General features: G+C 53.6%; 1 protein-coding gene across 2 annotated transcripts in view; it reads right to left on the bottom strand.

The window, feature by feature from the left end:
• The window catches only part of EBF4 (EBF family member 4), a 58,711-nt gene that overhangs the window by 3,992 nt on the left and 38,220 nt on the right, over window positions 1–16,499 (bottom strand). For both annotated transcript variants that reach the window (XM_047068906.1, XM_047068907.1), the window contains 8 exons: window positions 4,555–4,636; window positions 3,614–3,731; window positions 3,371–3,504; window positions 3,149–3,275; window positions 1,477–1,565; window positions 1,264–1,329; window positions 985–1,162; window positions 723–911 (listed from right to left, as the gene is read on the bottom strand). In XM_047068906.1, coding sequence (XP_046924862.1) covers window positions 723–911; window positions 985–1,162; window positions 1,264–1,329; window positions 1,477–1,565; window positions 3,149–3,275; window positions 3,371–3,504; window positions 3,614–3,731; window positions 4,555–4,636 — 983 coding nt within the window. The remainder of the gene's footprint in view (window positions 1–722; window positions 912–984; window positions 1,163–1,263; window positions 1,330–1,476; window positions 1,566–3,148; window positions 3,276–3,370; window positions 3,505–3,613; window positions 3,732–4,554; window positions 4,637–16,499) is intronic.

Genomic DNA, 16,499 nt, shown 5'->3' with positions numbered 1-16,499 from the left:
CTAAATTGTGTCTGGGCACTTCATGCACAGTGGCACATTCAGATTTGAGAACAGACCCTAGGCAGGGGTGATACTGATCCCGTTCTACAGAGAGGAAACTGAAGTTGAAGGAAATAAAGTAACTTGTTGAATGTCAGACAGCTCCTGATTGGGACTTTCAAACCCTGTATCCATCTGTCTGACCACACAATTTGCCTGCTCTTCCCAGCCGGATTGCAGGGAGCCACAACTTCCCTCCTCTGACCTCTGTTTCTCAGACCACGGGGGACCGACAGGTAGAAGCCCATTTTGATTGAGCCATTAGTTCCCTAGGACCTCCGGCAGGGGGCGCCAGCCTCCTCCCAAAGTCCCCGCATAAGATGGAAAGGTGGCGGTCCGCCAGGTTTCAGCTGGATGTCGGTACCCCCACCCCCCCAGCCCCGGTAAAGGCCCTTTCAAGGGGAGGGGAGGGCTAGAAGCGATGCGTGCAACTGGAATCCTCAAAGAATAAAGGCGCGAGAACTGCCCCGGCCCCAGGGCCCGGGATGTGCAGCCAAGGGGTGGAGTCGAGGGGCAGGCGTCCCACAGCAGAAACAGGTCACACGCAGAGACGGCCGGCCTGGCTCACAAGGGCAAGGCCAGGGTCGACCGTGGTGAGACAGTCGCCGGAAGCCCCCCACCCCCTGGGGCTGGGAGGGGGCAAGGCTGAGCCCCATGCAGCTCTCCGGGCAGGGGACACTCACTGGCGAAGGGTGAAGTGGCCGTGGAGCCATTGAGGAAGCTAGGGGACCCGGGCACGCCGAGGCCGGCCACGCCCGGCGCCCCGTAGCTGCCGAGGCCCGAGCCGAGGCCGCTGCCGTAGCTGCTCTGCTGCGAGCCGGGGCTGGGCGCGAACCCGCGCGGGGACGCGCTGCTGCAGCTGCGCGCGTAGCCTGCGAGAGAGGGCGGTCAGGGGCGCGGCGCGGGCGGGGACCCGGGGCTGCGCTCAGGGGCGGCGGGACGCACCCGGCTCCGGGCCCGGCGTGGCGTCCCCGACGGCGATGGCCAGCGGGCTGCTGAAGGCGTTGATGCCCACGACGGCCGGGTGTGGGTGGCTCGGGGCCAGGGGTCCCAGCGGCGCGGGCGCGCGGGGGGCGCTGTACAGAGCCTCGGCCACGTCCGCCGCGCGCTTCAGGAGGAGCTCCTGCGAAGACAAGAGCGGGGCACGGCCGGGGCAGCCGCAGGCGCCGGGAGGGGGACAGTCCCCGGCCTGGCGGCGCGAGGAGGCGGGCGGAGGCGCCATACCTGGTTACTACTGGGCACTCCGTACAGGGCCTCCGCCAGGTCGGCCGCCCGCTTCAACAGCACCTCCTGGGGGCGGGGGAGGAGACAGCGGGATGGAGGGACAGCCCCGGGGTGGGGGGTGGCAGAGGGGCCGGGCGTCCCCTCCGCCCACCCACCCCGCCCCTGGGGCCACAGGACACGCTCATCCCCGGTCTGCTGCGCCCCGCTGGGTACCTTGGGCAGCCTCTCAGGATCTCCGGGGTGTCTGGGGATGGCTTTCTGTAGCCTCTGGAATCCGTAGTCGATGGTGGGCTCATTCAGGGCTGGGGAGAGGGGCGGCGTTTTGGAGGACCCCCTCCCAGCGCGCTCCGCAGGACCAAGCCGGCCGGCAACAAGTCGGGGAGCCTCGCTGCAGACCCCCTCCACCAAGCCTGGCCCAAACCTCTCGGAATGCTCCGGGCACACGGGTCAGCAAGGTTCGGTTCGCGGAGTTTCCTCAGTTCATTTCTTTGCTCATTCATTCAACAAATATTTACTGAGCTGGGCCCTGTGCCAGGCGCTTGGCATTAACACACAAGCACCATCCCATCCCATCTGTGGTTCGAAAAATGCAACTGTATGTACGTATTAGCGTCTACAGTCCTAGGGGCAGGACTGGAGGGAGAGTTTTCTGTCTCCATTACCAGGAATAACATATTAATTACAAAAGTAAAACACCCCAACAATCTCCATTTATCACAGCTCAGGTCACAGCATGTGACCATTAGAAGTTTGCCTGTGCGCCAGGGAAAGGACTGGCCACATCCAGGGTTCTGCAGAGGAGGCAGCAGACTCCTAACTAGGCTCCCCAGGACTTCCTTCTCTCCTCCTCCTGGCCTGGCCAGGACCAACTCACCAGCCTCAAGGCCCTACCCACGTTCTTCACGGCCAACTCCAGATTTAGTGAATTTCCTTTAGTTTCCCCCAGAGTGTAAAGCACGCACTCATTCCCATGTCTTTGCATTTGCCACTCCTTCTCCAGGACTGTCTTTCCTTCCCCATCTCTGCCTCCCTATTCACCCCTCCCGTCTCAGCCTGAGTCCAGTTAAGCCCACACTCCCTCCTAGAGGTCCTCCCCTCCCAGCACTCCGCGTGTAACTCCACTCACCTCACACTTTGTTCATTGCTAGGGCCACCCCTACCCGTTTAAGACCGTAACTCCCTGACGGTAAGTATGGCTACTGAGTGTCGGGTGCTGGGAAGGGTTAGGTGGTTATCTGCAGGGAGGAGGATGGGGAGAAGTGGGTGGCTGGGACAGGGCAGGAAGATGAAGGTGGAGAGGGTCCTGGTGGGTAGTCAAATAGAGCCAGGAGGGGGGATTTGACATTCCTGTCTTGTGTTAACTTCTCGCCCTTGCTTCCTGCAAGGGGTATATTGGGGGGCGGGGCGTGCATCTGCTTATGCCCACGTAGAGTAAAGACTGAGGTGGCTTGGGGAACCAAGAGACCCAGGGAAGATTAGGGAGCATCGAGCCTATTTGGGGCACCTTTGAAATAAACATGCCGCTGGAGATATTCTAGACCCTGGGGAATGCGTGTGTGTGGGGGGGGGGGCGGGGTAGGGTGGGGGTTGTCCTGGCGAGGAGGCCCTAGGCAGGGGGAATGTCCCGATGGGGCTGAGACTGCGAGCCTGGGAGGGGATTGAGGAGACCTAGGCCAAAGAGGGAAACAAGCTCTGAAAAGATCCTACCGCTCAAGGAGCGGTCACGTGGTTTAGGTGGGGAAGAGGCGGGGCAGCCGCTTAGGGGGCGTGGCCACACCGTAGGTATTGGCTAACCACTACCCGGGCTCTGGTGCCCTGGGTGGAACTCCTTCCAGCAACCCTGGGCCTCTCTGCCCCCTCCCGCACCCCCCACCTGACTCCTTACCTGTGTAGACAAAACGGCCGGGGGCTCCCTTGCAAAACTGCTTGGACTTGTAGGACAGGGTCACCTCCACCACCCCGGGAATGTGCCGCGGGGGCGTCTGAACCCGTATGGCGTGGGGCGTGATGAGCTGCGAGGGGAGAGGGGAGGCCTGCGGGTTCCAGCCCGGGGCGAGGGGAGGGCCCAGCCTCGAGGCCAGGAGGGAGACTGGCGGGGGTGGCCCACCTCGCTCCACACGAGCACGTTCCCGAACACGACCTGCAATCCATCGAAGAAGTTGTCGCCGATGACAATGACGGTGGCGCCTCCTGTGGTCCAGCCCTCCCCGGGGCTGATGGCCTTGATACAGGGGGTGGCAGCTGGGAGGCAGGCGAGGAGCCAGATCAGGGGCCTGCACCAAAGTGGGGGCTGGGGGCTGGCTGGGCTCGCGGCAGCGGGTGCTGGGCGGGGGGGGGGGGGGGTCCTGACCTTCAGAGGGGTCCAGGCGGCGCGCCCTGCGACCATGCTTGGAGTTGTTGTGCACAAACATGTTGTCAGACACGGCCAGCACGTGCCCATCCACGCTCACCGTCGTGGACACCACCACCTGTGAGGAGAGTGGAGGCCAGCCTGGGTGAGGCCCTGGGGCGATCCCTGGTGGTGGTGGGGGGACTGTTGTGGGGAACAGGCAACTCGGTGAGGGTGGGTGGCTGGATGCTGGAACTCAGAGTCATTGGCAGGGGAAAGAGCGCCCCCCAGGGGCTGAACGGTGGAAGGGGGAGGCAGCTAGGTCAAGTGATGCCCCGGGACACACGATCTCTGGCTGCCCAGGGAGGTGAACCCCAGGAACTAGAAAAATCAAGAGCGCTGAAAGAAAACTCTGGCTCATTGGGCAGAGTGCCTACTGTTCTTATTATACACACCCGCACCCCAGGCTGTATCCCTGGAGCTCCAAGGCTGGAATGTGTCTTAGGCTAGTGGGAGTGAGAGTTTTGACTGGGGGTGGGGCGTTGGGGAGGGGGCAGCATCAGCCTGAGAAGCCATCAGCAGGAGCCCCCCAGCCTCGGGAGGAAACTGGGGCTGCCTCCTTCTCTCCCTCCCACCCTTCACTGAGAGGGGTGTGCAGGTTGGGGATGTACTAAGGGCAGCTGCTCTCTGCTTCACGCTATGCAAATTAGCTGGGTCGTTAATCATGTAAAAATGTCACAATTAGCATCTCCTTAAGTGGGACTCTAATGAAGCCTCCCTTGGCAGCCAGCATAAGTTGAGATGGAGCTGCCCCACCCCCAGCAGGCACCAGGCCCTGAAGCACAGGGCTGGGCAGAGATCTGCCGTGGGGCTTTTCCTAGGGTGGCGGGACCACGGCCTTCCCCACCCGCCCCATCGGGAAAGGGTGACCGGATGCAAGGGGACCCCTCTCCCAGACCCACCTGGAAGCGGCGCATGTCTCGGGGATTCCCTGCATTCTTTAGGCAGTTCTGGTTGCACTTGAGGAAGAACTTGAGGAAGAACCTGAAACAGTATGGTGGGTGGGCTCAAGGGTGGAGGTAGGGGGTCTGGAAATGGATGAAGATCCAACCGTTCCCTTCCATGCCCCTTCCTGGCGGGGTGACTCCCCTCTGCTCACACAAGGCACATATCCCATATTCCCACCACAAGCTGCATATATACAGAGTGCCTGATACGTACCGAGTAGACCCTTCCCAGCAATTAATTCACGACACGGATTATCCACCCCCTGCCCACGAAGTATGTACTCATCACGCATATCCAAATATGTCCATTATATATATGATATATATACCCATTACTTATGAATTATCCCCACTCCACAACGTATATGCCACATGTCATATGTACTCACATTTACCTGTAGACTTACCCCACACCATGTATATTTGTCATTCTGCATGTGCATCACACATAAAAGTGCATTCACCTCACACAGCACATCCCTCCTCCTGAGTATACTAACACACACAACGTATACTCATGATAATACACCCATTATATATACCAAATATGCCTGATATACTATTACAAAATATGGCCGTCACACACAGGGTATACCCACTATACTCAGGGTATCCTTCAGAGAGCATATATGATACATATTCCACATATAGCCTATAGTCATCATGCACATATGGTATACTACTCACACACACAGAGTCTATACCCATCACGTGCAGCATATGCCCATCCTGTACAGTAGATGCACAGGAAGAATATGAAAGTATATATTAATATACCACTTTGTGTTGTATATGATTACCCAAAATACACTCACAGCAAATGCTGTGCAGTCATCACATATAGCAAGCAGATCACCCTTCCTCCTTCACAGCAGACCCCCCCCCAAACAAATCCCTCTTGCACACAGATCTCGCTCACACGTAGCAGATTCCCTGCCACGGCACACACACCCCCCCCAAACAGATCTCCCTTGCACGTGTTCTACATCTGTTATACACATAGCAAAAAGCTCATCAGGTAGAGCCTATACCCATCACATACCGCAGCGTACCTGTCAGACCCGAGGCCGTACAGATACACAATGAGTACCTTCTTTTTTACACACAGCAATTGCAAAAAAAGCACAGTGTATGCCCTGATGAGACTGATTTTTAGAGAAAACACACGAGAAGTTGGTCCTCTGGTCCTTTCAGGCAGTTGGCTGGGAGGGTGGGGCCTCGGCTTTGCCACCCACCAGCGAGGTAATCAAGGATAATGCCCTGGATTGGTGCCCTTAGTGAACTCAGAATGTTTCAATATCTGCCCTAGCCCGTTCAGGATCCCGTGAGCATCCGGGGAGACGTCCTTTCCAAACCACAGCCTGCAGGGCTAACGTCTGCAGGTGTTCGGCTCCTGGCATGTAGCCCGCCTCCTGGGCTATTCCATGGGTTCTGCCAGTGCGCTGCCTCATTGTACCACCCAACCCCCCGGGTTTTGAACCCCAAATCTGAATATCCACTTAAGTCCCTAGAGTTGCCTCCAACTCCAAAGCATGAACTTCACATTCAGAGGAAGATTTATTATAGGTTCTAAAAGCTAGTCCCCAAGTACTGGTAGGGGTGGGCATCACCCCTGGAACAGAGGTGTCCCAAGGGGCAGCCACTCATTGGGAGTTGGCACCATTTACCTGGAGATGCACCTACCCCCAGGCCCTGCCTCTGTCCACACTGCTGACACCTTACCACCTGTCACATTCCCCCACTCAGTGGATATCCTTCTGGGAACCCTTTAATTTCCCTTTCTATAGGGCCGTTACATCAGCACACATTTCCATCCACCGTGAATACCTCCCCAAATAGTTTCATGTAGTGTAGACCTTCTGTGCGCCCCTGCAGAGCATTCGGAGATGCAGATGCCTCCTATGACCCCAAACAGTGCACATCCGCCATGTAGACACCCCCCATTCACCCCTACAGGATACCTTGCATGCACACAGCTTATATGCCCCCAAACAATAGTCAGCCCAGTGTAGATGCCCTTTATACCCCATTAGGCCACCCCAAATGCTCCCGAACAGCGTATCTGCAGAGTATAGACACTCTGTTGATTTCACATTATTTGCCATAGTAATGGTTCCCTCTATCCCTATAAGACACCCCATCGTGCAGACACCCCTATGCTCACAGTATCACCTTATACACACCCCGCATTTCCATGACATGGTGCAGACCATTTCTTTTAAATTCCGTATCTACATGGTGCTAGGAGGAGGAGGTGCTTTACGAGGTGCTAGAAGGAGGCGGGCGAACACCAGGACAGGAACAGTCCCTGTCCTGAAGGGGTGAGTGCCAGCCCTTGGATATCACTGATGGTGCAGGCTTGGGAGTGACACACACTTCCCTTACACCCGCACATGTGCCCGCTGCACCCAACTCCACTCTCAAGCCTATAGAATCCAGAGGCAGGGTTCTTTTATTCTTCATTTCATTTTAATTTAAGTTTGTTTGTTTTGAGAGAGGGACAAAGAACAAGTGGCGGAGAGGGGCAGAGAGGAGACAGACTCCCAGGCAGGCTCTGAACCATCAGCACAGAGCCCGACACGGGGCTGGAACTCACGAACTGTGAGATCATGACCTGAGCGGAGCTCAAGAGTTGGACGCTTTTCTGCCGCTCCCCTGCTCATGCTCTGTCTCTCTGTGTCTCAGAAATAAATAAAAACACTAAAAAAAAAAAAAAAATTGGAAAAAAAAAAAAAGAGTTGGGAGTGCTTTTACCGACTGCGCCACCCGGGGGCCCTCAGAGGAAGGGTTCTTGAGATAGGCCCAGAGATGTGGGCTCTGGCCGAGGCGCTGACTCGCTTTGTGGCCTGGGGTATTTCCTGCATCTTTAACATCCACCTCCATCCACCAGGAGAAGCAGGAGAATAGCAACTGATGGCTGCTGAGGCACCTTCCAGGGACAGCCTCTGGGACATCCTTTATTTCCGACCTCCCAAGGCTTCACTGCCGTTTCCTGCAGGGTCCCATCCCCTCTGCCTCCTCAAGAAGCCCCCTCAGCCCTTCCACAGTCCTTGCTCAGCACGTCTTCCCATCCTTTCTCTTTCCAGTATAACTCCCTTCCGGAAATAAGTCACAGACCTTTGGGTCTATACCAGTCCCCGCTCCCTGTCTGGCCAGTCTTTTCTGGCCATTCTAGGTTCAGGGACTGCCCCTCCCGCAGCCCCCCCGGGGCCCTGCGTGCACCCCCACCTATGCAGACCCGCCCCAGAGCCTCTCTGTTTTTAAGCCTGGTTGGCATCACCTGCAGAGTGGTGTTGAGGAGGAAGCAGCCACACAAGGCCTGGGCCCTCCCTGGGGGTGCTGAGGGTCAGTCTCCTTTCCCCTCCCCCTGAACTTGTAGCTCAGAGATGCACACAGTCAATGCCAGCAATGGTAGAGCTGGTGAATCTCACCCACTGCCAATGGTAGGTAGTCCGCGACGCTGCTCCCAGCCAGCCAGGGCCGAGCCAACGCAAACACCCCCAGAGAGCCTGCTGCTACCACTGTGTACCCCCTAACCCCGCACCAGCCTCAGGGGTGTTAAGAAAAATCACCCATAACTTGAAAATAAGGCACAATGATGACTAGGAGTCCTTTCAAACTCATCCTGGAACAGTGGTTTTCAAAGTGTGCCTTCTGGACCAGGAGCAGCCTGGGAATTGGCTAGAAATACAGAATTTCAGGCCCCACCTTTGACCCACTGACACTCTTCGGGGGGGCCCGGCCATCTGTGTTTTCATAAGCCTTCCAGGTGATTCTGAGGCCTCCTAACATTTGAGACACACTACTCTAGTGCTGTCCTATCCAATAGGGCGGCCACTAGCCCCATGTGGCATTGAGCACTTGAAATGTGGTTTGAATTGAGATGTTTTTATTTTTTTTTAATTTTTTTCAACGTTTATTTATTTTTGGGACAGAGAGAGACAGAGCATGAACGGGGGAGGGGCAGAGAGAGAGGGAGACACAGAATCGGAAACAGGCTCCAGGCTCTGAGCCGTCAGCCCAGAGCCCGACGCAGGGCTCGAACTCACGGACCGCGAGATCGTGACCTGGCTGAAGTCGGACGCTTAACCGACTGCGCCACCCAGGTGCCCCAGAATTGAGATGTTTTTAAAATACGCATTGAATTTCAATGGCTTATTTTAGAAAAAAACCCAGAACGGGGCACCTGAATGGCTCACCCGGTTGAGCGTCCGACTTCGGCTCAGGTCATGATCTCGCGGTTTGTGGGTTTGAGCCCCGCGTCGGGCTCTGTGCTGACGGCTCAGAGCCCGGAGCCTGCTTCGGATTCTGTGTCTCCCTCTCTCTCTGCCCCTCTCCCTCTCATGCTGTCTTTCTTTCTTTCTCAAAAACAAATAAACATTTAAAAAAAGCCATACAGAATGTAAAATAGCTGACTAGTAATATGTTTATATTTATTACATGTTGAAATATTTTAGCTATGTTGGGTTAAATAAAATATATTGTCACAATCGATGTTACCAGTTTCCTTTTTGTTTTTAAAAATGAGGCTACTAGAAAATTTAAAGTTACATATGTGGCTCGCATTATATTTATGCTGCTCTAGAGTATTATGTGAACAAAGCCGCCTAAAAGTTATCTGATTTTCTAGGGGAAGGTCACTTTGACTCATATTTGCTATTGATTGGGGCCTGGCTCACCATGACCCTGTTTAATCCTCTCATAACCCTGAGGTGGTGTAGGTTTGCGATCATTCCCACTTGACGGATGAGAAAACTGAGGATAAGCAAGAATCAACTACAAAGTCACAGCAAACGCCAAAGTCTGGATATGAGCTCGGGGCTCTATGAACCACTGATATGGACAGGAGTCATGGAAAATTCCCTCTAACTGGGGCTCTCAGAGTCCGACCCTGCCCCAGGCATGAGGCTGGCAATTAAGCCTCCTTCAAAAGCAGCCCTGAGACGCAGGCTGTACAGGGACACAGCCAGTCATTCCGTGCGGATTTCCTCAAGGTTATGAATTCATCAAGGTTGCAAAGGAGACTCAGGTCCCCTTGCTGCTGGTTTGGGGCCTTTGGCTGTGGTGACCGTTGCTCTTAGCCTGACAAGATTTTCGGGATTAAAGACCAGCTGCACAAGATGAACCAAGAGTTGATCCCTGTTGAAATTCAGTAAAGGGTACTCGTGGTTCATTATTTTATTCTGCCTAGATGTTCAACATTCTCTCTTATGAAAAGTTTAATAAGGGGGCCCCTGGGTGGCTCAGTCAGTTGAGCCTCCGACTCTTGATTTCGGCTCAGGTCGTGATCCCAGGGTCATGGGATCGAGCCCCTCGGCGGGCTCCACACTGAGCGTGGAGGCTGCTTAAGATTCTCCTTCTCCCCCCCCCCGCCTCTCCCCCCATGCTCGCATGTGTTCTTTCTCTCTAAAAGAAATTAATAAAAAATTTTTAAACAGTTTAATAAAAGACCAGAAGAAGAGCTGTGGACAGTGGTCATCCTGCTAATAAGGCAATTAAAGGGTAGTAATGATACACCATGACTTGGGCGCCTGTGATCTATTTTTTTTTTTTATTCTTTTTAACGTTTATTCATTTTTGAGACAGAGAGAGACAGAGCATGAATGGGGGAAGGTCAGAGAGAGAGGGAGACACAGAATCTGAAACAGGCTCCAGGCTCTGAGTTGTCAGCCCAGAGCCCAACGCGGGGCTCGAACTCACGGACCGCGAGATCATGACCTGAGCCGAAGTCGGACGCCCAACCGACTGAGCCACCCAGGCGCCCCCCTAGGTGCCTGTGATTTAAACGAAAGGTAAGAGCAGTTCACTCGAACACTTACCTTACCACATCCTGAACGTAGTGTCGCCTTCCTAATCGTTTCTAGAAACGCTCTTTATTCCTCCCTGTAAAAACCACTCGAGATGAACTGAAAACGAACCTTCCTTGGTAAGGAATATTCCTTACCACGGAAGCGAAGGTTGGGCTGAATGTGGCTCCGGTGCAAACACCTGACTTCCACGTAACTTCTCAGGGGTGACGCTATTGCATAAGGAAAGCTCCCTGGCACTTTGCTCAGAAAAGACTCAGCTGACAAAGGAAAATGTGGAGGTGACTGACGTGAGTCCACTGTCAAACTCTCGGTCCTCAGGGGGGTGGAAAGCAGAGCGGGATGGAACCACTCGGTGGAAGACAGGGTCCAGCTATCACAGGGTGGGCTGCCGGATTCCCCCACCCCTGGCCGCTGTGGGTGTTGCCTGTCAAAGGGCTCGTGGCTGCCCCCACTACCCTCGAATTATCGCCAACCAGAAGCATATGCCCTGCACCAGCCCACGGCCAAAGAGAGACTGACGGCACGCGGAGGGCCAACTCCTTGTGCTTTTCCCATTCCGGAACTCCCCGAAGGCTCAGGCTGGTGCCAGACTCCAGCTGAGAGCGTCTGCTTGCTGAGCTTCTCCTGTGGATGCTGTTCCCCTCCTTCTCTTCCTAGAGCTCTCCTCCAATAAACCCCTTTCACAAGCATCCCATCCCCAGCTCTGCTTCTAGGAATCCCATCCGAGGAAACCAGGTCGCACAGCTTTGCCCCACCTCTCCCCTCCCTGCGTCCCATGAGAGACTCACTGAGAGCAGAAATTATGTTCCCACTTCCAGAGAGAAAGCTGATAGTCATTGAAAGAGCCAGACTGAGCCCCAGGACGCTTGTAGCTCCAGCACTGTCAGGAGGCAGGGAACGAACGTGTAGATTACAAATTCTGCCCAGGAGAGCTTTTCCCAAAATGATATCCACTAGCCGCCTGTGGCCATTGAGCACTTGACTTGTGGCTGGTGTGACTGAAAAACTGCTTTAAATTCTGTTTCATTTTAGTTTACTTATTTATTTTAAAGTAAGAGTATTATTGAAAGTAATTATTAACCTTAGTAATAATAACAGTCAGGTATTATTTTTATTTTAAAATAACCTCTACAACCCAATGTGGGACTCAAACTCACAGCCCTGAGATCAAGAGTCCCATGCTCCACTGACTGAGCCAGCCAGGCGCCCCATTGTTTCATTTCTTTTTTTTATTTTTATTTATTTATTTTTTTATTTAAGAATTTTTTTTTCAACGTTTATTTATTTTTGGGACAGAGAGAGGCAGAGCATGAACGGGGGAGGGGCAGAGAGAGAGGGAGACACAGAATCGGATACAGGCTCCAGGCTCCGAGCCATCAGCCCAGAGCCCGACGCGGGGCTCGAACTCACGGACCGCGAGATCGTGACCTGGCTGAAGTCGGACGCTTAACCGACTGCGCAACCCAGGCGCCCCTCATTTCTTTTTTTAAATGCTCATTTATTTTTGAGAGGGAGAGAGACAGCGCACGGGCAGGGGAGGGGCAGAGAGAGAGAGAGGGAGACACAGGATCCGAAGCAGGCTCCGGGCTCTGAGCTGTCAGCACAGAGCCCGACGCGGGACTCGAACCCACAAACCACGAGATCATGACCTGAGCCAAAGACGGACGCTCAACCGACTGAGCCACTCAGGTGCCCCTCATTTTTAATTTAAACTGAGATAGTCCCGCGTGGCTCCTGGCTACCAACTATACTGGACTGTACAGATCAAGAAAGAGGAAGTGATGTGAATGGATACGGGAGTTGGGCCAGGGTCTTCAAAACAAGCGTCCTGTGACTACCTCAGGAAAGAGAGTAGATTGGAAGCAAAGTGTAGAATAAAAGTAGGTGTGTATTTCCAAGTCCAAAGCTAGCATTAGAACCTGGGATGGGATGGGGCGGGGAGGAATCCTCTGCTAATTTTGACTCCAAAGGGCTTGCCTTTGAGCTCGTGAGCCTCAGAAGAAACCGATACCTTCTGGGGCAGGATCTGTACCCTCCACCGTTTTCATCGTCTGCCTCTCCCTGCCCCCCCCACCCCTCGCTCAAGGACAGAGGAGGATACAGGTGGCTGGCCCATTCATTCCCTCATTCATTCAATACACCCATTTACAGAGATGTATTAAACACCTTACATGTGTCAGGCAGTGCAGTCTAGGGGTAAATAGAGTCTTAAGGAAATTACAATCCAGCAGGAAAGAGAGAAACCTGGAGTATAATCAATAAGATAGAGGGGAGGACATGCTAGGTCACTTGTCCAGTGGAGCCGCAGCCTTCACTCTGGAAGGGGGTCCTCGAGGTCGCATTTGATCTTGGGCACTTGGGGCCTTGAAAGACCAGAGGCATTTTCCCTGGATGAGGAGTAAGAGGCAGGGGCCCTTCGTGCAGAGGGGATAAACAGCCCTGCCAAGGGACAGGGGGCATGGAGGGCACACTTTCCCAGTGGTACCTGATGAGATGGAGGGGGAGAGCTGTGGACCAGGGCCTGGGGGCGTGGCACCAAATCCCGTGGGATCGGACCCTGTGGGTGATGGGGAGTCAGCAGAGGGGGCCTTACTGGCTGTGGCATCCGGAAGCATTTTACCTCCAGGGAAGTGGGCGCCAAAGGGCCTAGGCTAGACAAGGGATGGTAAGGGAGGAGATTGGTGGGATAATCCAGGCCCAGGTTGGGGTGGCCCACACTACTTCCTGATCTCGGCCCCGGGGCAGCAGCCAAAGCCAAGTGTCCCCAGGGTCATAGCCACCTGCCAGGCCTGGACCTGGCCTCCCTGCCATGATACCTACTTGGGGCAGAGGTGGCTGCAGCGCAGATGGGCTGGGGGACTATAAATAGCCGGGGCGCATACATTAGCATGCCAATGCACCCGCACCCCATCCTCTATGCTAATGGCCCACCATGCGCCTGAACACCTTCTGTTCCCCTGCATGCATTTGCATGCACAATTAGCATAATCTTGTATAATTAATGAACAGCGTCAATTTTAGCTCCTAAGTAATTTGATTAACATGTTGATAGGGCACTTACTAGGCTCTCCAAACCTCAGTCTGGGCATGGGGCCTGAGCAGAGCGGGGGAGGTGGTAGAGAGCCGGCTAAGGGGCCCCCAGCTGCCCAAGAAGAGTGGTGGTGACTCCACTTCCCCGAGGGGAGAGGTCGAGGGATGGGGGGGGGGCTGCTAATGCAGGCCTCTGGGCACCCCGCATGGAGCAGCGGGGACAGGCTGGAGCAGTTACAAGGGGTCACCTGAGCGTGAAGCCCATCTGCGCCCCTGTGGACACGGACATATACACACGTGCCCTGCATGTCCCCTCAGCCTTGAAGTCCTCTGTGAATGCAGGATGGTAGACTCCAAGGGAAGAACAGAAGAGGAGCAGGGATGGAGGAAAGGTAGGAAGGATGGGGAGCTGAGCGGATGGACAGGCAGATGGAATCCACAGAGGAGGGAGATGCGCCTCTAAGTAACTCGGGGATATGAAGGGGAGGGGGGGTCCCGAGATGGAAGGAAAGAAGTTGTATGTTCTTCTGGCTTTGGGTGGGTGAGCCAGGCTCCCAGAAACTTTGGCACCTCCTATTTATGGATCACGTGAGAGGCAGAGGTTGGGGGTCGGCAAGGCCTGGCACTTTCCTTAACGTGCTGAGCGGCCCCGAGCAGAGAGGACAGGAGGCTGAGTGTTGCGCCCTTCCTGTACAGAGACGATTCCATTTCCAGCCCCAGACATCCCAGGACCCCTGGCAGAGGCTCACGCTCCCCTCCTGTTCACCTCTGACTATGGCCGGAGTCAGGAAGCTTTTCCTTAGCTCTGATGGACTTTCTTGGTGCTGTGTAGGCTCCTTCTCTGGGATGGGCAATCAGGATGAGGGTGGGGTGGGGATAAGAAGTGATATTGTGGCAGGCACTGCATAAGCACATCTTACTTAACTTACAACGTCCCTTTCGGGTGGGTTGAGAGTCAGCTTCCTGTTACAAGTGAGGAAACTGAGGGAGGTGGGGCCAAGTCATCTGGCCAGACGTTCCACGTTGGCTTGAGTCTCCCAACTCTGAATAGCCCTTCACTTTATGGAGAGGATTAATCATTCAAACTGCAGACAGTTTATTTGCTAGCCATCTCTCCCACTCCACCTATTATGGTCCCCCAGACTTCCTCATGTGTGACTTCTCTCCTCTAATATCCTCTGGGGGCACTGTCCCCAGCTCTACTCATGCCTCAGCATGGGGGCCACTGTGAACCTGAGCTCAGCTTTAGCTGCCCAGACGTTTTGTCTTCAGTCTTTGTTCTGAGTCGGGGGGCTTGGGGATCCTTGTTCTCGTGATTGGCATCCCAGCTGACATGACTCCCTGGGCTCATGGGGGGATCTCATGTGAACCCCCTCTGCTTCTCTCTCCCTCAGATGTTCCCAGCTCTGAAAGGGGTGGAGTGGGGGAAGGAAGTGCAGTTCATTCTGCAGGGGGCCCTCAGTCCTACCTCAGCATTGACCCAGCAGTGAGGTTCCAGGACCCCAAAGAGAATTACCAGGATGGGCCCCAGACAGAAGCCTGTGTTTGCAGCATCAGTGTGAGAGCAAAGAGACCCCACTGGAAAGGGTGGAAGGAGATGGGCACTATCGTGAGCTTGTCTTGTGGCTATGGAATGTTGCACTGACCGTTGGGTTAAAGAGGAAAGAGCTGATTCTTTGCAGCTCCCACAACACCTTCTTATCAATTGCATTCGTCAGGTTGTGCCTGACGTAGAAATTGGGGTCTACCCACAACAGGGTAGATTAGAGCTTGCTTCTGCCAGGTGGCCCAGATGTAACTTGTTTCAACAGTATCACTACAATAGCCACTGTGCACCAGGCACAACCACATGCCTCTGGTAGCCAGAGGAGGAGAATTGTAGGCTTTCCACAGGAGGGAATCTTCCCCACCCACTCCCACACCAAGCCAATCAAGGAAATATTTAGTTTTAGAGCTGTGATGTCCAATAAGGTAGCCACATGTGGTCATTCAAGTTTGAATAAATTAAAATTAAATAAAATCAAAAGTTTAATTCCTCAGTCATAGTAGCTACATTTCAAGTGGCCAATAGGTACTTTTGGCTATTGGCTACCATATTGGTCAGTGCAGAATATTTCTATCCTTGCGGGAAGTTCTATTGATAGTGTTTGTCTTAAAGTTTTGCCTTGATCTCTATTTTCTTTTATCATTATATAAAGGCTTAAACAATTTTGTTTTGTCTCCTCAACTGCTCTATAAGCTCTCAGAGGGCAGGAATCATTGTTCAAACTTTCCTTTTCTCCCAAGCATCCATTACAGCGCCTGCCTCACAGTGCTCACTGATTCATGATAGAATTCAAGGGTCAGAATTACTATGACAGGATGAATGCTGGACCAAAGCCCCCAAATCACTTTTAATAGGGAACAGTATAAAATCCTGTACTTAGATTAAAAATATCAATTGTAGGGGTGTCTGGATGGCTCAGTTGGTTGAACGTCTGCCTGACTCTTGATTTTGGTTCAGGTCATGATCCTCGGGTCATGGGATTGAGCCCTGCATCAGGCTCTGTGCTCAGCATGGAGCCTGCTTGGGATTCTCTCTCTCTCCCCCCCCAACTCTGCCCCTCTGCCCGACTTGCACTCTCTCTCTAAAAATAATAATAAAAATCAATTGTAGACATGGAACTTTGAGAATTGCAGAGAAAGGAACTGCAAAAATCTGTTCCGTGATAAAGCAAGAGGAACACAGGCAAGAACTATTGAACTATACTTTTTCAGACCTGTGGGAGTTAACAAAAGTTTTGCACAATCCAAGCAGTATTTATTTAAGAGAAATGGCTGGATCTTAGTAACGACAGAGATCTTTGTAGTATTTTAGTTTGCCCTATCCCCATCCCCATCTTTCCAGCTCTGCAGATTTGAAAAACAGCAGCACTGCAACCCGGGTAGCTGGGAAAACTAGCAGCCTAGAAGTCACTGGAAGGAAAAGATTAGATTTGGAGCTTCTCAACAATCTGTATTCCCAGACAACTGTCTGGCAGCTTTTTGATAACATGATTCACATGAATTGTGATTTGACTT

The sequence above is a fragment of the Lynx rufus genome, unplaced genomic scaffold (assembly GCF_022079265.1).
Source record: "Lynx rufus isolate CCGP_SWC_20201006 ecotype Redwood Valley unplaced genomic scaffold, mLynRuf1.p SCAF_8, whole genome shotgun sequence".
Taxonomy (NCBI): Eukaryota; Metazoa; Chordata; class Mammalia; order Carnivora; family Felidae; genus Lynx; species Lynx rufus.
This window is presented reverse-complemented; position numbering and strand designations above follow the sequence as displayed.